The 27,526-nt window shown below is 41.9% G+C and overlaps 1 protein-coding gene and 1 non-coding gene across 5 annotated transcripts; one reads left to right on the forward strand and one right to left on the reverse strand.

Annotated features, from left to right (window-relative positions):
• The first annotated feature begins 458 nt into the window (after positions 1-458).
• On the forward strand, positions 459-26,296 carry Psma3 (proteasome 20S subunit alpha 3). Of its 4 annotated transcripts, none has more exons than XM_059278966.1 (11): positions 459-629; positions 8,813-8,895; positions 12,602-12,725; positions 15,567-15,668; positions 15,749-15,822; positions 18,181-18,253; positions 19,309-19,374; positions 21,513-21,559; positions 24,993-25,060; positions 25,362-25,426; positions 26,136-26,296. In XM_059278966.1, exons 2-11 carry the CDS (start codon positions 8,873-8,875, stop codon positions 26,178-26,180), a joined length of 687 nt encoding a protein of 228 aa, XP_059134949.1. In that variant the 5' UTR covers positions 459-629; positions 8,813-8,872; the 3' UTR covers positions 26,181-26,296. The 4 variants fall into 4 exon arrangements, with proteins under 4 accessions (XP_059134949.1, XP_059134950.1, XP_059134948.1 ...); XM_059278967.1 differs by lacking the exon at positions 459-629 and adding an exon at positions 1,285-1,369; XM_059278965.1 differs by lacking the exon at positions 459-629 and adding an exon at positions 5,457-5,915.
• Positions 1,767-1,839, reverse strand: Trnak-cuu (transfer RNA lysine (anticodon CUU)). The gene has a single exon. It is a non-coding gene; the product is annotated as a tRNA-Lys (tRNA).
• Positions 26,297-27,526: the final 1,230 nt, after the last annotated feature.

The following is a 27,526-nucleotide window of genomic DNA, read 5'->3' on the forward strand; positions in this document are numbered from 1 at the left end:
TGAGACCCTGTCTCGATTTTTTTCTTCCATATTTAAGAAGGAGAACTGGCTTATCAATATCAAGTGAGGAATGTTAAATAAAAAGCTATAAGCTTGAGCCCACCCAGGGAGTATGGGGAGACAGTCAGGAGCAGGCCGGTGGGCTGGGCATTTGCTGTTTGGTTTAAACCTGGTCAGAAATAGTGCCCAGTTTATTACGAATACTGTACACAGCAGCCCAACAAGGCTATATAAAAAGTGTCTTCCGCAGAACCCACCTGCGTGCTCTGAGGGGCCCGGGACGTACTCTACCAGAATTTACAGAAGTGGGGCTGTGCCAATATAGCAAGAAAGTGAACTCATCCCTGGGGCACTCGCAAGTTAGGAGATAGGACAGAAAAGAAGGACTAAGGAGGGGTCTGGAGTGCTGGAAGTTGGCGGGAGGTGGAGCCAGGATGAAGTGACCAAGTTTGTAGTGTTTCTGATAGGCCAATGGATTAGGCACGGCAATTAACTGTTGGGTTTGGTGAAGTGGCGATGATGGCATTTTAACGAGCAGTTTGATGACTGGTGAGGAGCAGGAGAAGGACGTGGAAGCCTGGCTAGAGTTGGCCGGGAAAAGGAAAACGTAGACCCGGCACCGGAAAGTGGTGAGAGATCAAGCCCCAGAGCATGAACGGTCTGAACTCTTTTGCCCCTTTCTTACAGAGCAAGCTGGTCACTGTCCATCCCAAGGCACCAAATACCCCTTTCTTGCCAACTGCCTGTTTATCAACCGTAGTTTTGTCCCGCCTTTCGGCTGCCCGTCGTAGAAACAAGGTCAACATCGCAAACTACCCCACCCACTTTCTTTTTTGAGTCTCAGCCCAGGCTGACTTCCAACTTGGAGCGAGCGAGCGAGCCTTGTGCCTCACTCAGCCTCCCTTGGGCTGGGATTACGGGGTGTGCCGCCGCACCCGGGGCCGGGACGCGTGGGGCACAGACACAGGGGCACTTCTGTGAGTGCGAGGCTAGCCTGGTCTACACAGAGTTCTCCGAGGGACGGTGGGGAGGGGGGGGACCTGGCTTGCCCAGGAGTCTCCAGGGCCCGGGGCGCCTTTCTCGGGAGCCCACGCTGTCCTCGGGCAGGGGAGAAGCTACTTAGGCTTCTCTCACACATCGGGCTGCCATGCTCACGTCAGTTCCCCGGGTGAGTCTCTGAGGGCAGCGCTGAAGGTCCCGCACTTCCCCAGAAACGCTGCGCGCTGGCTGCCGGTGCACATCGGACCGCGGGGAAGACAGCGCTGGGCGGGGGGGGGGGGGGGGGAATCTCCCTCCCGTATCCCCCGAGGAAGCCCTGCGTTGACGGGAGGAGAGCCGGAGTGACTGGGGAACCGCTGCAAATCAGGAAGTTAGTTCTTTCCGTGCCCTGCCGCACTACGTCTGTTTTGACACCAGATCGCTTGTGTTTTGAAAAAAAAAAAAAAAAAAAAGACAAAATCAGGGCTCACAGTTTTATTAGGAAAAAAGAAGTTTCCTGCTGCTGGTAGCTGAAAGCTAACACAGAAAAAGCAGTCTTAAAAATGTCTTAAGTTTCTGCTTCTGGTTTAGACCCCAGCCGTGGGCGTGAACCTGGGCTTTTGAGTGCGCAAGCGCAGTTTGAGAACGGTATTGCCGCAGAGACGATGAATATTAAAAACATTTTAATTAGCCGTGTTTAGGAATCCAGCCTAGTTAAAAGTGTTCTCTAATGACACGCGAATCTTTGAGAGTAAATTGAGCTCCTCCGTCAGACAAAAGGAGACTGCCGCCCAACGTGGGGCTCGAACCCACGACCCTGGGATTAAGAGTCCCATGCTCTACCGACTGAGCTAGCCGGGCAGATACACATTGGCTCTGTTTTTCTGCCCTTTGAGAAGTGTACAGCTACATTTGCTTTTTAGTTATTCACTATTGTGTTTCTAAAAAGAAAATATAACCAATAGATTGATAATAAACTAATATGAAATAATTATACTTTTTTTTTAAAGAATTATACTCTTAAAGGTAAGAGTGCAAATTCTCGCAGAGGAAAAAAAAAAAAGGATAAAAAAAAGACAAAACAACCAAACAGCAAAAAAACGGAATAGAAGAGAGGAGAAGGGAAGCTGTTAAATTCTAAGAGTAAATGAGAAGACGTTCCTAATCTCATTATGACACTCCAAGATGATGAAATAGCCATCTATGGACGTACACACATTCTGAGCTACTGGTGAATTTCTCTAGGCAAGGAATGTGCACATTTCTGTGATGAGTGTGTCTGTATGGGGCTAGTGGCTAATCCTATTTCTCGGAATTCAAGTTAAAGCCTAATTGAAAAACAAAACAACAAAAACAAAAGTGGGTAAACTTAAATTAAGGAGTGCCCAAATAGTCTTTCTTTCTTTTTTAAGATATCATAAATGTGGGACTAACAATCCCTATTACTCTATCCATAAAACACACAAATAATATACAGGACAAGGTTCATGGGTTAATTTAAAAAATAAGATGTGCCTTAAAAGATTTAGTTTTCCCAAAGATGTAATTTATGTATTTATATGGGTATTTTGTCTGCATTTACATCTGCACACCAGGAGAGGGCACCAGAACGCATAAATTTTCAGTTACTGATGGTTAAAAACCAGCTTGGTCTAAATGTAAATTTCAGGCCAGCCAGGGTTGCACATTGAGACCCTGTTTCAAAAGAAAAATTACTACTTTAATGATAATTTATATGACATATAACATTAACTATTTTGATAAATGTTAGTGATTATTATAAAAACCATCATTATTGTGATTTGTTAAAATCATATTAAATATCTACTATTTACAAAGTACTGTTAGGTACTCAGCCTCAAAAGTTCATTACCCTATAACAAAAAATGCTTACCAATTCCATATGTAGTACTTCTAGAAGTAATTTCAAATAACTTACAAATCCATTTAATTCTTGTTAGGAATCAGGTAAACACTCAAGGACCTAAGATTTCAGATCATCGACTTTCTCTAAGATACAAGGTTAATCAACAAACAGGCTTTCAAGCGGGTTAGTTAGCAGGAAGAAGCCCCAGATTCTCAGTTACCAATGCATTAGGCACTCAAATACCATGTATTGCACAAAAGAAGTGAGTGATGGGAAAGTTTAGCCACATACTTGAAATCTGTAGTACTTACTTACAGTTTATCTTCAAGGGGAACCCTCCTGTGAATATAGCCTTTTCCAGACTTTCTCTGTGTAACAGCCTGGCTCTCCTGGAACTCACTCTGCAGACTAGGCTAACCTCAAACAAACTCACAGATCTGCCTACCTCTGCCTCCCCAGTGCTGGGATTAAGGGTATGCTCTACCACTGCCTACCACTGCCTGGGGCTTGTCCCTTTTTTTTTTTTTTTTTTTTTTTTAAGTAGGGTCTTACTAAGCAGTTCTGGCTATGTAGACTAGGTTGGCCCGTTTTGCTTTCCTTAAACACTTTATTGATCCACTGTGTTCTAAATTAGGATCCTTCATGAAAGAACTGGAACTAGAATGCTTTTTTATCGTTGTTGATTTTTACCCTTTTTTTTTTTTTAGACAAAATTTTGTTCTATAGTCTAGGCTGGCCTGAAATTCAAAGAGATCTTCATGCCTCAGCCTCCCAAATTCTGAGATTATAGACCCATGCCACCACACTAAACTGCAATTAGAACGCTTTAATCAGAATTAGAACAAAGCCGAGCTGTTATTCACAATGTTTTGTTAGCCAGAAGAACAACTGGATTTCCTCGGTCTCCTTACTTTCTGCGTCCAGTTATCCAACACACTCTACATACCTGAAGTCTTTTCAAGCATTTCATGTCTATTGCTACTACTCTAGTTCAAAGGACTCTTCAGCACTAATTGTCCACAAAGCTACAACAGCTTTCCACTTGTGCCTGCCTTTATCCTTCCATTTATCTCTCACACAGAAAGGAGATAATTTAAAAAATTAAACCAAAGAAACCGAGTTTTGTTCCCAGCACCTAAGTAGAGTGGCTCATAATCACTTGTAACTCACGCTCCAAAGCCCTTCTCCGCTCTCAACCCCCATTCCCACCCCATACACGTAATTAAAAATAATAAAAACAAATACTTTTTTTTTTCTTTTTCGGTTTTTCGAGACAGGGTTTCTCTGTGTAGCTTTGCGCCTTTCCTGGAACTCACTTGGAAGCCCAGGCTGGCCTCGAACTCACAGAGATCCACCTGCCTCTGCCTCCCGAGTGCGGGGATTAAAGGCGTGCACCACCACCGCCTGGCGAAAAACAAATACTTTTCAAAAAGATGTTAATGCAAAACAACCCTCCCCCCACATACACACACGAAAATAAATAAAAAACCACCAAAAGCTGGGTGGTAGTGGCCCACGCTTTTCATCCCAGCACTTGGGAGACAGAGCCAGGCGAATCTCTGGAGTTCAAGGCCAGCCTGGTCTACAGAGCGAGTTCCAGGACAGCCAGGGCTACACAGAGAAACCCTGTCTCGGAAAACAAAACAAAATAAAAAACTCCGGCCGTGGTGGCTACACTGAGAAACCCTCTCTCGAAAAACAAACAAACAAAAAACAAAACAAAACAAAAAGACGTTAATGCCATGGAAACTTAACAACAACTCAGCAACACTGTCCACACTTCAGGAGACTGAAACTCGGCTGAAAGCAGTGTGTACTGTTGGGCTGTCTTCTTTTTCCCTATGAAAAGCACTACCGAGGAGGCTTAGAGTGATGGACAGGGCTGGGATTCCAGCTTCGGGCAGTGGCAGAAAGGATCAGGAGTTCAAGGTCATATTCGGCCAGCCTCAGATACCTGAGACTACTTCAACAAAAGCGGACTGGTAGTGCATTCTTTTCTTTTCTTTTTTTTTAAATGTGCTTTTTGTTGTTGTTGTTGGTGGTGGTGGTAGTGGTGGTGATTTTTTGTTTTGATTTTAGACAGGGGCTCTTGTATTCCAAGCCGGCCATGGACTGCAGATCCTCTTGTCGCAGCCTTCTGTGTATCAGGATTATAGACTTGCATCAATCACCATGCTGGAAAATGTTTCCTGGCTATATAAAATAAAAGTCTCCAGGATTTTAAAACATGCTTCTTCCATTTTATTACAAACGGATTTAAAAATCCAACCACTACAAAGTCAGGCCCCACTGTCCACTTCTCTGATTTATCTGTTGCCCCTCTACCCCTTAATTCTTAAGATAGAGCTGACAGTACCTAGAAGGAGCCTGGCACTTGGAGTTCCCAAGGCTCTTTAGCCCTTTTTCTTTTTCGAGACAGGGTTTCTCTGTGTAGTTTTGGTGCCTGTCCTGGATCTCACTCTGTAGCCCAGGCTGACCTCGAACTCACAGAGATCCGCCTGCCTCTGCCTCCCGAGTGCTGGGATTAAAGGCTTAGGACACCATCACCCGGCTCTTTAGCCTTTTCGAATGTAGTTTTGTAATCTTCCTGGCAGGGATGAAGATATTCTAAAGAAACACGTGCGCGCCCCCCTTTAATAAGATTCCACGAGCCGGACGGTGGTGGCGGCGGTGGGGTCACTGGGCCTTTTTGTTTCTCAAGTGGCCACATTGGAATAAATCTCCTTCCCGGCTTTCGAGTGCTCTCGTCTGTGTAACCGGACTCCTGAGGACAGGTGCCCAAGCCTAGCTCGTCCGGACCATTAGGGACCAGACCTTAGCGCGTCCAGTAACAACGAGTTACAGCTCCTCCAGCTTCCCCCGGGAACCGCCTCCACGGCTTCTGCGCACGCGCGCCCCCTGCTCCCCCGCCCTCGGGACGCCCGCAAGAGGACAGGCTATTGGTGGAGCGCGCAGCCAATGGGCGAGCCCGTTACTCGGCGGCCCAGCGAGCGGCGTAGGAGCGGCACTTGAGGCCTGGCAGCGCTCGGCGGCCTCCGGGGTCGGCACCATGAGCTCCATTGGGACCGGGGTGAGTCTCTCCGCGCCGTCCTCTCCAGGTCGGCGTTGCAGGCCGTGCTGGGCGCCGGGCCGCTGGACCCCGGGCGCTGCCCGAGGCCTGGGGACCCGCGGCCCGGGCCCTGGTCTCCGTGACCCCGGCTCCGGCGGCGTTTCGGGCCCGCTGCGGCCGCCTCCGCGCAGCCACAACCCGGCTTGCTGAGTCACTTTGTTCCGCTGCTTGTGGAAACCGAAAGTGAAGGCTCGGGTGGCCTGCCCTGGTGTGGTCCTTCGGGCCCGGGTTCGACCCTCGGGAAGCCCCTGCGAGCCCTCGCTGCTTGCAGTGCCCCGGGTTGAGCCTCGAGCGCGTCGTGTGGCCCGCCTGGGCAGGTGCTGCGGGGCTGCTGACTCACGGGCCTCCTCTGGCTCCCCGTCACTGTCGCTGGACAGTCCCTGGAAACCTGTCGCGACAGAGCCTCGAAGAAGGCTCGAGTCATGAGTTCTTTGCCTTTCTCCTCCGTTCTGCTTTTCCCGAACAAACCTCAGTGCCCCAGGTTTTTGTAGAGTCTTGAGGATTTGCAAGTTGGACCTAATTTGTTGGCGGCTAAATACACCCCGTGTGCAGAGATTTACTCCACCTTTCCTTTGTCTCCATATATAAACTACTTAACGAATATCTATTGATTGTATGCAGTAAAGGTAATGAATACTGTGTTTCTTGGTTATCCTTGTTTCCTCCAAGATTTTGATGCTCGCCTGGTGGGGTGGTGCACACCTTTATAATCCCAGCCCTTGGGAGGCAGAGACAGGAGGATCTCTGTGAGTTCGAGGCCAACCCGGTCTACATAATGAATTTCAGGACAACATAAAGAGACCCTGTCTCAAAAACAAAAAAACAAAACAAAGGTTGTGATGCTCAGAATTAAATCCACTTGCTGATGTTTGGAATGATTTAATTGGTTACGAGGCACTAATGTCATGTAATACTTTTTTTTTGGAATTAGTGCTCAGTAATATATCTCACAGCAAATTCGCTGTGCAGTTGTGTTGTTATTTCCCATCAATAGTCAACTGATAGAACCATGTGGAATATTTTAGCATGAAACTAATAATAACCCTGAGCCTTAGGAAGTTTCCCTGTTGAGGACTTGTTTCCCGGCCGTACTTCTCCCAAGAGTTGTAAATACCAGTATTTGTTGGTCATTTCTATCCATTTGGCTTTGTTTTTTAACCCGTATCGCTGGGCAGATGGAAGGGCCAACCTAGGGCCTCGAGAGGCAAGCCACTGAGTTCCAAATCCTAACCATACTCTTTTTTTTTTTAAAGAAAAAAAAAAAGCTATTGTGGGAGGGGTTTGAGACAGGGCCATACTATGAAGACTCGGCTAGATCTCTGCAGCTTCCTCTGTCAGCCTTGAGTGCTGGTGATCCACCCTTATTATTTAGACACGAAGCAAGAAATGATTATGAAGGTAGAATTACGAATTCTCTTTTTGGACAGTCAGCTGTAGCCTTCAGCTCAGTGAATGGTCCAGTTCTCATGGTCAAATGAAAATCATTTGTCTTTGATTGCTTTTTTATTTTACACTGAGAACTGTTATTAAGGTGTGCCCCCCACCGTGTGTGTGTGTGTGTGTGTGTGTGTGTGTGTGTGTGTGTGTGTGTGCCCATATGTGCACTCACATGCCAAGGGACTAAACCCAGACTTTGTGCATGCTAGGTGAGCTCCATCCCAGCTCCACAGTGCTTGTTTGTTGTTTATGTTTAATTGTGTCCTCAAAAGATTTCCTTCTCTCTTGTATAGCAGAGCCACTATTGTTTGGAATGTCTGAGCTCCACACTCAACACCTCTTGGCTCTAAATTTGTTTCAGCCCAAGGCCGGCGTGTTGTCGGTTTAGTTTTATGTGTATGCATGTTGCACCACACGTGTGCCTGTTGTCTGTCCGAAGCCAGGGAGGGTGTCAGGTCTTCTGGAACTGAAGCTACAGATGGTTGTGAGCCATTGTGTGTGTGCTGAGAATTGAACCCAAGTCCTTTGGGAGAGCAGCAAGTGTTCTTAACTGCTGGGTGTCTCCAGCCAGAATGATTTCTTTAAATGCTTGAATTTGGGCCTGTGAAATGCCTCACTGGGTAAAGGTGCTTGCCACCAAGACTTAACACCTGAGTTCAGTCCCTGAAATGCTGAGCTCTATATTCCCAGATCCCACATGGTAGGAAGAGAAAACTGACTGGAAAGTTGTCCCCATGGCATGTGCACTGTAGATAAATGTAAAACAAACCAACAGTGTGGATTAGGTCATCCCACCTCCTCACATCAACACCTCATCCATCAAGGATAAAGTGGAAACTACCTCCCCAACTTAGTTTGACTCTCCTTCAGGTTTTGGATTTCTCACCACTGCTCCTTCCTCCCCTTTTCAGGACACATTCCTTGACTCAGGCTAGGCTTATCTCCACTTTAAGGCTTGAAGTCACGTGCCAGGGAAATTCTCCCTCATGTCATAGATGACTCTTCCCTTGTCACTGAGTGTTTTATGTGTGTGAGTGTTTTGTCTGCTTGTATATGTGTGTGTGCGCGCGCGTGTGTGCGCGCACACCTGTACATGCCCAGTGGAGGTCAGAGGAGGGCTTTGGACCCCTGGAACTGGAGTTACAGATGGTTCTCAACCACCATGTGAGTTCTGGGAACCTAACCCTGTCCTCTGCAACATCTGAGCCGTCTCTCTTGTTCCTTGGACCCATTACTTTTCAGTAGGAGAAATCTAAGGTGTGTAGTTTTCCCTGAGCAACAGCTGAACGCTTCTTTCTTTTCAAAGCATTCTCCTTTAGGATATGACACATTGCTGGTGTTGAGAAAGAACAAGTGTCTGCTGACTGTTGCTGGCAGAGACATGTGCTGTAAACTTACTGTTGCTCCTCCTTTGTTGTTAGTATGACCTGTCAGCCTCCACGTTTTCTCCTGATGGAAGAGTCTTTCAAGTTGAGTATGCTATGAAGGCTGTGGAAAACAGTAGGTAAGAAGCCCTCTTCTGCTGCTGAAGTCAATGTTTTAACCACGAATTATCCTGTACCTTGTATGTTTTGATAACTAGGCTTTGTATATTGCTTTAGCACAAACAAATATAATAACTTGAAGTAATCTCAACTTCTTTATTTTATTTTGACTAATTTATTTTTGTTTTTTGAGACAGGGTTTTTCTTTGTAACAGCCCTAGCTGTCCTAGAACTCAATTTGCAGACCATGCTGGCCTGTCTCTGCCTCCTGAGTGCTGGGATTAAAGGCATGTGCCACCACCGCACTCAGCGTGATCTTAACTTCTTAGTCCTCTCCAGAGTTCTTTCTTGTACAGATCTTCTTCCTTTACTTAGGCTCCAGGGTTCAAACATGCAATCAAATTTGCATAGCACACTTTTACCCACTGAGCCAGCTTGTTAGCTTTTTTATCTTTTTTAATTCTTTTCTTTTTATTAAGAGATTTCTATTGGTTTTACATATCAACCACAGATTCTCCTGTCCTCCCTCCTCTCACCTGCTTTTTTATCGTTTTGGAAAAAAAAATTTTTTTTTTTTTTTTTTGCTTTATTTTTATTCCATGTGCATTGGTGTTTGGCCTGCGTGTGTGTCTGTGTTGAGGATTTTGGATCTCCTGGACCTGGAGTTAAAGACAGTTGTGAGCTGCCATGTGGGTGCTGGGAATTGAACCTGGGTTCTCTGCAAGAGAAGCCAGTATTTTTAACCACTGAGCCAGCTCTCCAAACCCTTTATTTTTTAAAAAACAGTCTCACCATGTAGTGCTGGCTGGTCTGGAACCTTGGCCAGGGTAACCTAAGGAGATTTATTAATCTGCATCTGCCTCCCAACTGCTGGGTTTAAAGGTGTACACTTTGCTGCTGTACACTTTGAGGGAGTGTTAACTAGACACTTGGGCAGACAGGAGCTGGCAGAAACCCAAGGGCAGTGACCCACAGAAGAGAGGTCTTAACACCTGAGTTTGACCATTGGTGCATTAACTGCTAATGATGGGCATACAGTCTTTTTGCCTCAGCGTCTTCATTTGTAAAATAGGGATGATAATACTGTTTGTCAAAGTTCTTGAATAAATTAGCCAGTGTATGGGGCCTGCTAGTTGGTAATGTAGTTCAGTGGTAGAGTACTGCCTACCACGTATGGTTCTTGGGTTCCACTCTCAGCACCACACAAAGAAAAAAGCACAAATTGACAGGAAAATTTATTGGATGTAACAACAAATATCTAATGATAAACTGCTGACCTATTTACTAGTACTAATATTATTTAATATTTCCTAAAATGGCTTATAGTTGTAAATATAGTTAGCTCACTTTACACATAAGTTCTGCACATTCAGATTCAACCAGCTAGATTTAAAGGAGGCAGAGGCAGGTGGATCTCTGAGTTTGAGCCAGCCTGGTCTACAGAGGGAGTCACAAAACACCCAGGGCTACACAGAACACATGTCTCATAAAACAGATTAAAAAAACAAAACACCTCCCCTACCCCCCAGAAAACCCCAAAACTTAGGGCCCAGAGTGTAGCTTACTGGTACTGTGCTTGCCTAGCATGCACAAGGCCCTGGGTTTGATCCCTGGCACCACACACAAAACAAAGACAAGCAGGACAGATCCCTACAGGGCTGGAGATTTGCCTTCGTGCTGCATGCTTAGTGTGTGTGTGAGCAGAGTGCAGTGCCTAGCACTCAAAGAATAAGTTGTAAGTTTTGTAAAACAATAATACAGTTACATGTTAGCATTAATAACAGTGTTAATGAAAAAACAAAGAGGACCAGGGCTGTGGTGCAGTGGTAGAGTGTCTGCCTAGCATATGTGCAGAGCCTGGCTGGATCTCCTGTACCCTCCCCACCACTAAAAGAGAGGGAAATAAAGTAAGTAACATACTTTAATCTGGAAAGAACATCATACAGTTTATCCTGTATTTTTATATTTTTATAAATTTTTTTAAATTTATAAATATTTTTATATTTTACTTGAGGTTAAGATCTGAGTTGTGCCAGGAGGTAGTGGTGCATGCCTTTAGTCCTGAGGCAGAGGCAGGAGGATCTCTGAATTCAAGGACAGCCAGGGCTACACAAAGAACCCTGTCTCAAAAAACTAAAAAGAGGATCTGAGTTGTAACAGGACATATATTTTATTGACTTACATATTTAGTAGAAGCAGTACACACTTACTGCAGAATAATTGGAAGAAATGTGAGAAGAAAAATAGTTTAGTCATTGCTTTTAGTTTGTATGTAGTGTGTCTTTTTTGTGTATGTTATGCACTTTTTTTTTTTTTTTTTTTTTTAAAGACAGGGCTTACTGAGCCTGGTGTGACATGGCACATATCTTTAATCCCAGCACTTGAGAGGCAGAGGCAGGTTATGGTGAGTTCTAGACCAGCCAAGAGCTACACAGTAGGATTGTCTTTTTGTTGTTGTTTGAGACAGGGTGCTACTACACCTAGCCTCTAGTTTTTTGGGGGCAGGGTTTGTTTTGGTGGGTTTTTTTTTTTTTTTTTTTTTTTTTTTCTTTTTCGAGATAGATTTCTCTGTGTAATAGTTCAGGCTGTCCTGGATCTCGCTCTGTAGGCCAGGTTGGCCTTGAACTCAGAGAGATCCGCTTGCTTCTGCCTCCCGAGTGCTGGGATTAAAGGTGTACGCCACCACCGCCTGGTGATAGTTTTAAACATTTTAAAGTGGGCCAATAAGATGAGTCTATCTGTGGACAAAGGCACCTGCCACCAGCCCTGAATTTGATCCCTGAGATTGACATGGAGGCAGGAGAATACCAGCCCTGAATTTGATCCCTGAGATTGACATGGAGGCAGGAGAATACTCCCTTGGTTGTCCTCTGACCTCTGTGCATATGAACAGGAGCGCACACACATGCAGGCACACACAGAAAATAAATACAATCAGGTGCTGCCATGTTTAACAAAAAATACACGTTTAAAAGTTTTCTGTGTTTTAAATATTACAGTTTATTTGTGTATTGTTAAGATAGGGTCCTTTGTGTCTTAGGGTGTCCTTCACCTCACTGTGTAGCAGAGAATGACCTTGAAATTCTGACCTTTCTATTTACTAGTGCTGGGATAGCAGGTGTGCACCATTGTGCCTGGCTTCTGTGTGCTGCTGGGGATTGAACCAAGGGCTTCATTCCTGGTAGGCAAAGACTCTACTAATTAAACTGTCATCCCAGCCCAAAGTTAGCTTTGAGACAAGGTCTCTTGTGCCCAGGCTGGCCTCAAACTCTAAGTGCTCTCTCTCTATAAACTTACCATAAATAAAAACATCATAAACTTGAACTTTGGATCCTCTTGCCTCCTCCATCTCCCAAGTACTGGGATTGCAAGTATATGCACACTTTTTTTTTTTTTTTTTTTTTTTGGTTTTTCGAGACAGGGTTTCTCTGTGTAGCTTTGCGCCTTTCCTGGATCTCGCTCTGTAAACCAGGCTGGCCTCGAACTCACAAAGATCCGCCTGCCTCTGCCTCCTGAGTGCTGGGATTAAAGGCATGCGCCACCACCTCCCGGCTTTTTTTGTTTGTTTTAAATATGATGCTGGGGATTGAATCCAGGGCTTTTCACAAGCTAGGCCATGGCTCTATCATCTGAACTATATCCAGCCCTTTGATTTTCTTTTTATTTATTGATTTTTATATATAAATTTCTTCTATTTCAGCTAAGAAAAATTTCTTTTTGTTTCAGTACAGCTATTGGGATCAGATGTAAAGATGGTGTTGTGTTTGGGGTAGAAAAATTAGTCCTTTCTAAACTTTATGAAGAAGGCTCCAATAAACGACTTTTTAATGTTGATCGACATGTTGGAATGGTAAGATCACACTTTAAAATGTTCATCCTGTTTTCACTAATTTCTTTTATGTAATCAAAGTACATTAAATTCTGTTTTTAAGAGATAATAAATTTATTATTGGGTTTGATCATTCAATATCTAAAACAAAGGAAATAATTTTATAACCTTACTGGTGACAAGAAAACTCAAGTTGCCTTAAGGATGAGAGAGAGAGAACATGATTCAGAGTATGCAGAAATGAGATCTTAACAGCATAGATCACCAGGGAGATAAATATGTGAGAGGCAAAAAATGTTAAGCCTTTCTTATCTATTTGGGGATTATTACTAAATGTTATCAGAACACTTTATAGTAAGGTATAGAAAGAGGAAATTATGTAAAGTGCAAGGAGAAGGACATTAATAGCTCCTTAGGCATCTCTTAGATCATAGTTTGATAGCTAAACCATCTGAGTGTAAGCCAAGCCATAAATACATTACAGGTAGGTGCTGAAGTCATATGTAGATGATAGGCTTCATTCCATAAGAACTTTCATAAATAAAATCATAATGAACTAGTCTTCCAGTGTTTATCTGTGTAGCTCTGCCTGCCCTGGAATTTGCTCTGTAGACCAGGCTGGCCTCCAACTCACAGAGATCCATCTACCTCTGCCTCCCAAGTGCTGGGATTAAAGGTGTGCACCACCATCACCCAGCTTAACTAAGTAGTCGTAACTATGCTACCTGAATGGGAAGAGAACAACCTGTGTGGTAGGTGTTAGGGTATGGGCTCGTCACATAATTTATATTATTTAATCCTTGTAGGATGAATCTTAGAGAGTCTTATTAATAAAATCAAACCCGAGTCAGGTATTGGGGTGAACTGGAAGATCAGAGAACCAGAACAAGCCACAACTACCTCACCTTGCCGGATCCTCAGCCGGTCTTGTTTCCTCAGACTGGAGGCCTCTGAGTCCTCATCCAGAATGGGTCTCAGCTGAACTGTGCTGCTAGAAGCCTGAAAGCTTAACCAGCCAAATGCTTCTAGTTTCTGGTCCTCACGCCTTATATACCTTTCTGCTTTCTACCACCACTCCCTGGGATTAAAGGCTCGCTTTCTGGGATTAAAGGCGTGTGTCACCATGCCTGGCCGTTTCCAGTGTGGCCTTGAACTCACAGAGATCCAGAGGGATTTCTACCTCTGGAGTGCTAGGATTAAAGGTGTGAGTGCCACCATTTTCTAGCCTTTGTATCTAGTGGCTGTTCTGTCTCTGACCCCAGATAAGTTTATTAGGGTGCACAATATTTTGGGGAACACAATACCACCACAAATCCTGACCATCTCACTTTTACAGATGAGCTAACAGGTGCTCACCTACTAAAGAAAAAATTGGATTCAAACTTGAGTTTCATTGTTACTCCAGAGCCTGCTACACAGTAGTATTCAGTGGTGGCTTTATTTCTAAAAGAGACATGATGCTACACCTAGAAAAGAATTGATAGTAGCCCGTAAGCCTTAAGCTTTTTCTTTCCTTCTGAAGGATTTTTCCCACCATTTTCTCTCCTTGACAGATTTATTATTGCTAGTGTTTGTGATGTTCTGAGGAAACCTGTCAGGTTAAAAGAAAGCTAGAAGCGGGTGCTTAAGTAGTTCTCCTTTCAGTAGGCCCTTTAGTGCTGAAAAACATTTTATTCTAGAATTTCCAAATTTATCCTATTTGTTACATAAAGTCATCAGGCTGATGGCATTATTAGAAATTTGGTTGGGCCTGGGGCCTGTAATTCCAGTTACTAAAGAGGTTGAGGCATGAGCATCCCAAGTTCAAGGCCTGCCTAAGCTACACAGAAACCTGCAAACTGCTAGGTACTGAAAGAGACAGAGAAAGTTAAGGCTAAATTTCCTCTCTCTGCAATTGTCATCTTCATAGTGACTTGATAATTATTAGACGTCACAAAAACTTTTCACGAAAGCAGAGAGGCTTTTTTGTTTGAACAGGCTTATTTGAATAAGATACTCTAGTGTGACGTTTAACTATGTCTCTTCAAATTTGAAATTTTCTGCACTGCTACTTAGGTATTGACTTCAGTGCCTCAACATGTCTTAACGAATTGGCAGGAACTGTAGTTTTTTTGGATTGTTTGTTTGTACTTATTTATTTGGGTTTTCAAGTCAGGGTTTCTTTCTGTAGCCTTGGCCAGCTTGGAACTCCATCTGTAGATCAGGCTGGCCTCAAACTTAGAGATTCATCTGCCCCTGTAGTTTTAAGCCATCAACCTTGTAAGATAATGGTATGTTGTATTTTAGTTTCTCCTTGCAGTTTGCTAGCCAGTTGGCTGCAAAATTTTGGTTATTAGCCTTTGGGGCTTTTAGACAAAAGCTTAAATAACTTTTTGAATGTACAGCTTTAAAATAAAAACCAACCTTGACCAAGATCTTTTTTTTTTTTTTTTTTTTTCCCCCCCCCCCCCCCCCGAGACAGGGTTTCTCTGTGTAGCTTTGCGCCTTTCCTGGATCTCGCTCTGTAGACCAGGCTGGCCTCGAACTCACAAAGATCCACCTGCCTCTGCCTCCCAAGTGCTGGGATTAAAGGCAATGTTTTTGTTTTTTATTCTTTACAATGAAGTGGTGATTTGGGAAAGTGAACTCTGATAGAAATGTTTCTTCTGAACATTGGACATTTGAGTTGTAAATTAGCTATGATCTTACATTAAAACATCAGAATGCCCTTTGAAGACCTTTAAGCAAAGATAGTATTTAAATGATATTCATTTAAAAAAAAAAAAAAAAAAAAAAAAAAAACTATTAGATAAGCCAATAGTAGATGATTTGCCTTTTGGTTTGCTACAAGAATGTCTATTAAATTGGTATTTTTTTCTCCAGGCAGTCGCAGGTCTGTTGGCTGATGCTCGTTCCTTAGCAGACATAGCAAGAGAGGAAGCGTCCAACTTTAGATCTAACTTTGGCTACAACATTCCTCTCAAAGTAAGTTGATGATACGTCGAGGAACCTTTTGAACAGTAATGGAAATGTATTAATAAGGTCTTTTCCCCCCATAATTACAGCATCTTGCAGACAGAGTGGCCATGTACGTACACGCTTATACACTCTACAGTGCTGTTAGACCTTTTGGCTGCAGGTATGGAATTTTGTGAGACCTTTAAGTCGTATTTATACAGTAGTTCTTTTTCTCCACAAATTAGACTTTTATTAATATCTGTTCCACCAGTGTGCTGGGGTTACAGACATGCACCACCACACTTCTCTGTGGATGCTGGGGATCAAACTCAGGTCATCATGCTTGGGCAGCAAGTACTCTGCTCACTGAGACACCTTCCTAGTCCCCCAGATTAGCCCCACAGAAGGACAAATTCTCGCCGTAAAGTAGTAGGCACCATTAAAAGTATACTTATAAGCTGGATGTGACTGTACATGTTTGTGATCCCAGTCCTCAGAGGCTGAGGCAAGACCTTCAAGTTCAGGGTCAGCTTAGGCTACATAGTGACTTCAAGGCTTGCTATCTAGAGAGCCTGTCTCTAAAAAAATCCTAAAAATGTTGGAATAGTGAAAGGAATCATAGTCCTGAAGTGATGAGAAAACTTGTCATTATGATTTTAATCTAATCATAATAAATTCTCTGCCATTAAGTCCCTGATACTCAGTATATTCTATCTTGACATGGGGTACAACTGTTTAAATAGTTAATAAGTAAAATGGTTCTAAGTGGCGTTCTTAAAATTTTTTTTAAAAACTCCCCCGTAGACCAGCCTGGCCTCGAACTCACAGAGACCTTCTTGTGCCCCCCTCCCCCAAGTACTGGGATTAAAGGCATGCGCCACCACCTGGCTGTGCGTTTTGTTGTTGTTGTTTTTAATAGCAGTCAGCAGTGATTCCATACAAAATTACATTTCATAATTTAGAATAGCCACAGTTTCTGTTGTTAAGATGAAGTGTTTGCTGGAGAAAGAGGATTCACTTGTAGCAAGAAATGGAATAGGTGTTAACATTTGTAATAGGGGCTTGGAAGAACTGTTGTAACAGTATTTAAAATGAAGACATTTAGTTTATTGGTTGGAGGTGTAACTCAGAGTACTTGTGTATCACCCGCAAAGCCTTCTGTCTGGTTTCTGACAACTCATGACTACAGTCATGGTAGTGTAGTCTGTAATCTCAGTGCTTGGCAGGTAAGGGGGAAGGTCAGAATTTATTGTTAGCTACATAGTTAAGACCAACCTGGAATACAAGAGACTGTCTTAATTAAGAGAACAAAACCTAGTTGGCTATGCTTTAGCACAAGCCAATGTCTTATTAATATAGCTGTAATCTTGCCTTTAAGTTGCCTATCGGCCATGTTTCAATACAGAAATGAGAGATCTGTTGAAAACCTGAGTTTTATTCATTAGCAATGTTAGACCCCAGTAGAGCATTTGTTGTGGGTTTCATTCAAATTGCTTATGAAACCTCTCTTTTGACTGTATAGAATGCCTTTCATTGTAACTGAGTTCCATGTTTGTCAGCTCCTTTCTAGGAATAGTGGTTTCTTGAGCATATACCATGAATTAGTCATTAATGTGGGGACATAGATGTCGCATTGATGAAATAGCCCTTAGAGATGAAATGACAGGATCTCAGCATTGGTACTGAATATAGTGGAGCAGCAATTAAGGAGTGGTCTGTTCCAGAGAGGTGACAAGGAAACATACACGAAATACTGGGGTAGTGGGTGAAGATTGTCTTATGTGCTGGTGTGAAACATGGGCATTTTGGGGAGTGCAGAGGTAGTAAAAAGGTAGTAGAAATGATACTACAGATGTGCAGTGAGGCCAGTGTATAAGAGCTCCAAAATAAAGGGTTTCAGGAGAGGACATGGTGAGTTTTTAAATGATGATCAGATTTCTATTCTGAAAGAGGAATTGCATCAGTTTGGATGGGGAAAAGCTGGGCACAGATCGGGATGGTTGGCTCTTAGGATGTTACACAGGATGTGATAGATAGGCAAACTTAAGGCTGATTTCTCTAAAGGAAATAGTTTCAGAAAATTGGTAATTCATGATCACTTAACAACCTAATTTTAATTTGTTGAGCATATAAAAATATTGAGCCATTTCTGACCATTGCAGAGGAATGACTAGTGGACCACCGGGGATAAAATGAAGGGTGCTTTTCACCACACATTATCCCCTTAACTGTGAATGTGCAGGAACTTTGCTCAGGCCCTGGAGTTGTTTTGTCTGTACCTGTCCTTACTCCTTTTGCTACATTCTGATATTGCAGAATAAAAAGCTCCATAAGAAAGGTTGACTAAACAAATCACATGGATTTTAAATACTGTAGTTTAGTACTAGTTTTTATTGAAGCCGTCTTACCAAAGAACTTAACTCTAAGTTATCTGTTTCTTAGCACTTTATCAAAGAAAATCTATTTACAGTTTCATCTCTATAGATAATAATATATATGGTATTGAGAAGCATGTTGTAAACTGTTCGTTCTCATGCAGTTTCATGTTAGGGTCTTACAGTGCGAATGACGGTGCACAGCTCTACATGATTGATCCATCTGGTGTTTCATACGTGAGTACATGTTAAGTGATTTAAAATTCTCTTGTCGTTAAATGGCATTTCTTTATCATTTATCTCATGTGCATTACGTAAAATACTGTTTAGACTCAGTTAGTGCTGGGCGTAGTGGTGGTGACCAGCATTCCCAGATACGTGGAGGTGAAGAAGGAGAATTCCAAATTCAAGGCCAGCGTGAGCCTTCTCAAAAGGATCTTGACAGCTTACCAAAGACTCAAAGTCTCAGAGTAAAAGAAACACCTGGGTGTAGCATAATAGTTGAATGCTTGCCTACCATGTGTGAGGCCTTGGCTTCATTCCACAGCATTTTAAGAATAAATACCCAAAATTCATTTAAGGAAAGTGCTGTTTTTTTATATTAATGAACATATGACATAGAGTTTGTGACTGGCTTTCAGGATGCTCTTGATGAGAACTACCTGGTGAAAAATAGTATTGTGAGTGTGTATGTACTTGTCCCATCACTGTACTGTGTCTTAAGACTGGATATAGGGCAGGATAACTGCTGGGGTAGAGTAGTCGCCTGCAGTTTCAAGGCTTTGGGTGGGAAATCTAGCATGGGGGGAACCAACCCAAATTTTTAAATTAGATTTATTCATTTTATTTTTTGCCTGTTTTGCTGGCATGTATGTGTATCTTGTGTGTGCTTAGGACCTGCAAAGGTCAGGAGAGGGCAGAGACTCCCTCTGGAACTGGAGTTAAGGATGTTTGTAAACAATCATGGCTGCTGAGAATTGAACGTGGTCCTCTGCAAGAGCAGCAAGTCCTCTTAAAACACTGAGCCGTCTCTCCAGCCCCAACCTAGATTCTTCTAGAATTAGGTTTGATATTTCAAGCTCCTTGACATTCATGTGAATGTATTTGGATATTTCTTTTACTTGTTTTGTTTTTTGGAGACAAGGGCCTCACCATGTAGTCTTGGCTGGTCTCCTAATCAAAGACCCAAGTGCTAGAATTAAAGGTGTGTACCACCACTAAGTAGTAACTGTTAATGATATCAAATCATGTATCCTAATTGGCTTTTTTCTTCTTTCCCTCCTTTTACATAGGGTTATTGGGGCTGTGCCATTGGCAAAGCCAGGCAAGCTGCAAAGACCGAAATAGAAAAGCTTCAGGTAAAGTATATTGAATGCTGGGTTTTACTAGAAGTGGGATTTACAAACCTCTTAGTCCAACAATATCATGCCACTTGATTTTAGAGTCTTTGTGAAGTTAACTAATTAAATAGGAAACCTGGAAACACATTATCTATGACTTGTATCATGTATCCCTGCATGATTTTGATTGCTTCTGTAAAGACTCAAGAAGGAAAAAATTAAAACTTTTTCAAGATTTATTTCTTGTGTTTGAGGGTTGTGCCTGTGTGCATGTCTGTGTAGTGCATGTGTGTCTATACCCAAGGAGGCCTGAGGAAAGCATCAGGTTCCCTGGAACTTGGGTTAGAGATGGTTGTAAGCCACCATGTGGGTGTTTGGAACTGAACCTGGGTCCCTCTGCAAGAGCATCAAGTGCTCTTAACCTTTGAACCATCTTTCCAGCCCCCAAAACTACTTTATATATATTGCTACATACATCCTTAAAGTCCATTCTTAGGTCAACTGCAATAAGAAAAGATTTTTTGTTTTGTATTTTCCTCCTACATCTTGTCTTTGGACTTAGCTTTTATCTTAAAAGTATTAGTGTCTGCTCAAGTGCTTTTCCCTACTTTGTGCCTAAAGAAAGCATGAAGTTTAAAACTACCCCTTCACATGTGGCTTAGTGGTACACCCCTGTAACCTGGGACTCGAGACGATTGCAGGAGTGCTGCATGTTCAGAGGCCAGGCTGGGCCATACACTGAGACCTTGTCTCACATTAAAACTACCCACTTTTTGCTAACTGAACTATGTTCAGCTGTTAGTATAGAGCATTTTCTTTACATTACCAAATACTCTGGCTGTTGTCTGCTTTGGTTATGTGAAGCTTCAAAAATTTTACTTTTAATTGTATGTACGGGAATGTACACTTGTGCCTACTGAGGCAGAAGGAAGTGTCACCTCCCTGGAGCTGGAATTGCAGGTGGTGGTGGTTAGCTGCCTGACAGCTCAAACCACTGTACTAGAATATTTCATCACCCTAGTATCTGAAAAATGGAAACTGGTTTGCCCAAGCACTTTTGTATACCTGTTACTGCAGACCAACTCTATACCCGTGTACCTCAGCCTCTCCAGTGCTGTGATCACACGTGGATGCCATCACACTAGCCATAGCCAGTTCTAATGCTTACAGTATTCAGACTCCTCAGCTGGACACTCGCCTAGATTTTTCTCCGGATTCCCAATTGTTTACTGAAGGAACAATGAGTGATTTCCAGTGTAAACAACTTTGTCTTTTTGAGTTAATTGTTGTAGCCCTGGTTGGTACAGAAGCTTTTGTTTCCATGTGTTTATTTGTTAATGGCATTGTTTAACTTGGTGTGTTCCTATTTATGAGCCCATGTCCCATGGTGTGCTATTGCCAGTCCCAGGGTTGGTGGTGTATGCCATTACCATTGAGCCGCCTCAGCCTGCCTTTGGTTTCTCACTTCACCGTTTTTCCTTCTTCCTGCTTTTCCTCTACTTTGATCTTCCGTGAAATCAAAGGAAATACAATCCTTTCAATATATTTATGTTATATATAAAATAAAATTCCTTTAATAACCTGCTTAATTAAATCTTGTTTTTCGGGACAGGGTTTCTCTGTGTTACAGCCCTGGCTGTCATGGAGCTCACTCTGTAGATCAGGTTGGCTTGAACTCAGAGATCTTCCTACCTCTGCCTCTTGAGTGCTGAGATTAAAGCTGTGCACCACCACCACCACCTGGCTCATTTTTGGTATCTTAGAACTTGTCCCTGGAGCTGTAGAGATGGCTCAGTGGTCAAGGGCACTTACTGCTCTTGTAGAGGACCAACCAGTTCTCAACAGCCACCTGTCCGTTCATAACCACCTATATAATTAATTGAATTAAGCTATTGTCCAACTCTAAAGAAAAAGAGCAACTGGTAATTAATACTAAGTCATGAAAATAGTTAAGCAAATAGTTTACACATTTCTTCCTTTCTCTCTCTTTGTTTTTGGAGACAAGGTCTATGTGTACCCCTGGCTGTCCTGGAGCTTGCTATATTGACCAGGCTGGCCTCGAATTCTCAGAGATCTGCCTGTCTCTCTCCCAAGATAAAGGTGTGCATCACTATTCCTGGTTTTATACAGAATTAATTAGTGTGCTTTTCTTGTAGATGAAAGAAATGACTTGCCGTGATGTAGTTAAAGAAGTTGCAAAGATGTAAGTGTTTGAAACTTGATCTGCCACCCACACAACAACCCAAAACCCTACTTGACCTCATCTCTATATATGTTAATTCTTAAGTAGCTCTTATGTTTGAAAATGTACTGGGAACTGAACTCAGGCCTTTATCATGCTAAGAATGTGCTGTACTACTAAGGTAAACCCCTAGCCTGCATATATTCAAGTTACATCTTTATTTAGAAACGAAAGTTTTACAACATAGCCCTGGGTGCCCTCGAAATCAAAAGAGAATCCACCAGCTTCTACCTCTCCTGGGATTAAAAGCATGTGCCACTGTGCCTGGAAAGTCACATCTTTAAGTAATGAATGGGGTCGAGAAATAAAGTTTATGACAAACCAGAGACCCTTGCTGTTCCATCTGGGAGGCAGCCTTCCTGACCAAATGTGTCTGACGTGGACCACCCTTAGGATACCCACCTCCAACCCTCCAGTCTCCTAGTGTTTGTCTGGGCATGTCTCTGCACAGGCAGTGTAACAGCTGGGCCACTGCTGCCCATCTGGCATTCCAGGCACGAAACGTAGGAGTGCCAGGGTCTCTTATGTGTACCAACCCTGGAGGGCCTCCCTACCCTGTCAGAGCTATTGTTTTGTTGTTACTTCTTCCAACTAGCCCACCTCCTCCAGGCTCCTGGGGGTGTACAGGAATTGAAGATGACTGTGCAGTCCACAGACCCCATTCTAGTTCATGCATCTTTAATACATCCCCAGCCAATGTGCTCTGGGAGGAAGAACTTGGCTAATTTAAGGGGCATAGGAGACCTGCCACCCTGGGCACTCCTCCCGGGGAGTGGTAGCCTGTACTGTCTGCTTGTTGGCTCTGAAAGTTGAGGTAGGGACAGAGTCTCAAGGCCTTGATTTATTTTAGCAGCTGTGTTTCTGGGATCATGGTGTAAGCATTAGGGGGTGGAGCTTTGTCAAAGTTCAAAAGTGTGAGATGGTCCTCTGGAAGAGCAGCCAGTGCTGCTGAGTCATCTCTCCAGCCCCTGGAGATCATATTTTTTTAAAGGCATTTTAATGAAATGCTTTGGTATATTTTAAAAAGTAATAAATGGGATTGAGAAATATAGTTTGTGACAAAGAAACCTGTATATATGCAGTAGGATTCAAAGATAGGAAAAGGACATAGTAGACATTTAGAAATTCTACTTTTGAATGCTTACAGGTACTGGAGAAATGGCTTGGCAGTTAAGAACACTTGTTCTTGCATGGGACTTGGGTTTGATTCCCAGCACCCACATGGTAACCATATATAATTCCAGTTAGAAGAGGCTTGGGATTGGCCCTCTTCTGACCTCCACAGTTAACAAAGCACACATACATACACATAGACGAAACCTTCATACACATAAAGTAAATAAGTCTACATTTTTAAAAAATAAAACAGTGCTTAAACACTGTAGGTTTGTGTGTTGCTAGAATAGAACATGTGTCTCACATACTGAATACATGTTCTGACATGGAGCCACACACGTGGCTTCACTAACTTTCTTTTGTAGGTTCATAGTTATCTCTGCATGTGATTTAAGAAGCTGGCTTATTAATACCAGCTGCTCTTAGAATCTTTTCAGGTTTATCATATTTATCATATAAGTTCTATAAAAAAAACTTTTGTAAGAAAACAGGATTTACATTACAGGTATAGAGTGAGTTCAGCTTAACAAGTTTTGAAATACTAAGCAATAAAGTCAGAACACCTGGTGGGTAGTAATTCAAAAAGATAAATTAATTTGCAGGGCGTGGTGTTGCCTACTCACTCAGGAGGCAGGGCCAAGTGGATCTCTGAGTGTGAGGCCAGCCTGGTCTACAGTGAGAGTTCTAAGATAGCCAGGGTTACACAGAGAAACCCTGTCTCAAAAAGCCTTCTCCTTCAAAAAAAATTTAGATTAAAGAATGCAGGCTTTTCTATTAAAACATCTTGTAGATATCTTTTCAGGCAAACTCTATGAACAAATGTACTGAGTTGGTTCTTTATGCAGTAGTGTTTTTCAGTTTTTGTATTTTATAATAGAAGGAAAACTCTGGGTTCTAGCATAATAAAAAAAGATGGTGCTTATAATGTCTTACAAAGGGATTTTGTTTGCTGCTGTTCCTGTTCTTGCCAAAACTCACCCCCCAACTCATTCACCTTCCACTGTGAAGCAGGAATGGTAGCAAACAAAATTCTCTTTTTTTTTAAACTTTTTATTGATTCTTTGTGGAATTCACATTATGCATCCTGATCCCATCTCTTCATATTCATCCTCTGCCCTTGCAACCTCCTCCCCAAAATAGAATTGAAAAGGGGAAGAAATTGTCATGAGAGCTGAGGTGTCACAGTGACTGACAGTGAGCCCTTTAGTCCATACCTCTTTATTTGCAGGTGTTCATGGCAAGGCATTCTCCTTTTGTCAGTTAAGAACTGTCTTACATTAGAAAGTGGAAGTAAGTTCTTACCCTAGTGTGAATCTCACACAATCCAGTTCTTTCACTGACGCAGTCTTTGAAGTTCCTGGTGGAAGTCAGCCCTTGGCACCTTTCATATTTTCTATAATTGGTAGGTAGCAGTTTGCTCCCTCTCAGGAAGCCATCGTCTCCTAGTGTAGCTAAGGTCCTCTCCTATTATAGCAAGGCTTTCCCAGAGCCTCCAAAGTAAGTTTAAGGAGAAGGAAAGCTTTGTTTTGGGTATTTTTAGTTTCTGTGTGTTGGGGCGGGGTTGTTAATTTGAAGTCGGCATCCCCCAGGATCCTCCTGCCTTAGCCTCCAGGACTATAGGTATAGATAAGGTATTGCTGTCAGTTGATACTCAGCTGTTTCTACTACTGTCGTAACTGGTTATGTGCCTTATTGTAAGTTTGTAATGTGTTTACAACTTAAAAAACAAGTTTTAGTGGGAGAGGGGGCTTAAATTATTGGTTAGTTTTTGAAGTATTTAATAGAAAAAAAAATGGGTATCTTGAAAAAAGCACACAGTTCATGATGACCTTTCCAACTTGAGCCTGTTTTCTTTCTGAGATGTCTTTTTTTTATTTGAAGCTTTAAAACACTATCAAAATAAACTGAATTTGAGTAATAGAAGTATGTCAATATCTGTAGAGATTTGCCATTTTAAGAAAAGAATAGTTTTATTTTCTGTAAGTATTTTGCTTACATGCACCATGTGTATACGTATGTAGTACCCAAGAGGCCAGAGAGAGTGTTGGATACCCTGGAAAGAGTTATAGATGGTTGTAAGTCTATATCATGTGGGTGCTGAGAACCAAACCCAAGTGCTCTTAGTACTGAGCTGTCTTGCCAGCCCCTAATTTGTCTTTTCTCATTTTCAAACTAGACTGGAGAGTGTATCATTTTATAAATAACACCAGGCATGAAATGTCTAGATTATACTCTGTTCACAGAACTTGTGTTAATGTTCATTTCTTTTCTCTTGTAGAATTTATATAGTACATGATGAAGTTAAGGATAAAGCTTTTGAACTAGAGCTCAGCTGGGTTGGTGAATGTAAGTTACATCTGGACATTTATGTATTCTAGAATTCATTTGTACTTTAAGATGAGTTAATGAAACAGTTCAATGCAATAACTGATGTTGTGAATAGTTCTCATTGAAACATCTACATGATGTTTTATGTCCTTGTCAAGATTTATAAGTCAAACTTATTTTCAAGTAAGCTCAACTTGGGAACATTGAGTATTGGGGGAGGAAACAACAAAAAATGAACCCTACCTATTTGTAGATTAGGCAGAGTGAATGGTATTACAAATCACAATCCTCATTTTTAATATATTGCTTGACTTTACAGTAACTAAAGGAAGACATGAAATTGTTCCAAAAGATATAAGAGAGGAAGCAGAGAAATATGCCAAGGTAAGCAACAGCAAAAACACTCTTGTAAATAGTCCCATGGACTGAGTCATAAGGTAACTTGGTTGATGTGTGAACTAAGGATAACAGATTTTTAGGTTACTTCTGGGGGGATAGAGTTGTCCTAATTTAAAAAAAAAATTCTCTGCTTGAGAATTCCAATATGGGCCAAGTGTGGTGGTGCATGGGAGGCAGAGGCAGGAGGATCTCTGAGTAAAAGGCCAGCCTGGCCTACAAATCAAGTTCCAGGTCAGGCAGGGCTACATAGAGAAACCCTGTCTCTAAAAACAAAAACAAAACAAAATTCTAAGGTCCTCCCACCCCTGAATGTTTAATGTTTTTATATTGAATTATCACAGGACAATAGACTTATCACTGGGTTATCTTTAAGATAGTTTTTTTTTTTTTAATTTTATTTTTATTTTATATGAATATGGTATTTGGTCTGCATGCAGTATGTTTGTGTGAGGGTGTCAAGATTCCCTGGAACTGGAGTTACAGACAGTAGTGAGCTGCCAGGTGGTTGCTGGGAATTGAACCCAGGTCCTTTGGAAGAGCAGCCAGTGCTCTTAACCACTGAGCCATCTCTCTAGCTCGTTAAGGTAGTATTTTTAAAGTATAAGTAACAGTTTGTAGTCACAAAAGTTTAATATGAGGGTTCCACAGAATGCAACAAGATGAAAAACTTAAAATACTTTTTTTCTTTTAACAGGAATCTTTGAAGGAAGAAGATGAATCAGATGATGACAATATGTAACATTTTCTTCACTATCTCTTCTGTTTAACATTTCTGTGACAGTTTCATATGACTAGCACCATGGATCATATATACCCACTGACCAATTTTCATTAAATTTTTGTCTTATAAATGTTGTTGGGTAATTGAGGATATCTGCTTTCTATTAAAATGTAGATTCATATTTGATTAAAAATTGTTAGTAGTGGGGCTCGGGAGATGGCTCAGAGGTTAAAGAGCAATTCTAGAGGGCTGGGTTCAATTCCCAGCAACCACATGGCAGCTCCCACTTGTAACTCCAGTTCCAGGGTTTCTGACACATCACACAGACATACACACAGGCAAAGCACCAATAAACATAAAATAAAAATACACATTTTTGTGCATGCTCGTGCGTGCGTGCGTATTCGTATTCTTAGTATGTGGTGGCAGACGGGTTTACAAATCAAGCTGTAAGATAGCCATAGTTATACCAAGAAACCATGTCTCAAAACAATAAAAAAAAAAATACATTCTGTCTTATCTAGAATTTAAAGTTTTAGATTGATTTTGAATTGTGTTTTTGTATATGTGTATGTATATGAACCATGTCTGTGCCTGGTGCCAATGGAGGTCAGAATAGGGCTCTAAATTTCCTGAACTGGAGTACTGGATGGCTGTGAACCACTTTATAGGTGCTGGGCACTAAATCTACAAGTTCTCTTAACCACTGAGCCATCTCTTTAGCTCTCTTTAACTAGAATGATCCTATTCTACTGTGGTTTTTGTATTTAAAAAAATTCAGTTTAGTAGATAAAAGCTATGTTTATAATTACGGTAAACATTTTTGCTTTTTCTTTTCTTTATAGTGATAAAGAGTGGACTTTATGGATTAACAGTTTCTAGTCAATCATCCCAACAGTTGCTTGAACCAGAACCCAATCCTTCCACACTGTTAGTAAGACCATGTAGCAGTGGGGCTGATTCCTAGCTAGCAGTGCACTGTATAATATTGTGATGAAAACAGCAAGTGTCATAACTAGAGTAGAAAGAATGTGAATTCAGGCTAGGAGTACCAGTTTAGGCTAACAGTGCCCAGATCAACTCCTGGGCTGGCTTTTCAAAGAAACTAATCTGTTCATTGAGTTGAGATATGTGGTATTGTTGGACTTAGAACACATATGTGGATTAAATGTCACATCATTTTATCTGAATATCTTAACTACTATGCAATCAACTCAAAACAGTTTAAAAAGTATTTCATCATCATAACTTCTATGTGCTACATTTTACAATCAATGCATTTAGCCCAAATTGACAGAAGTGTTGGTTGGCTTTGGATCTATTTTCAGATAGAGAAACTGACTATATCTAAGTCAGTATATAAA

This window comes from Peromyscus eremicus, chromosome 14 (genome assembly GCF_949786415.1).
Source record: "Peromyscus eremicus chromosome 14, PerEre_H2_v1, whole genome shotgun sequence".
Classification (NCBI taxonomy): domain Eukaryota; kingdom Metazoa; phylum Chordata; class Mammalia; order Rodentia; family Cricetidae; genus Peromyscus; species Peromyscus eremicus.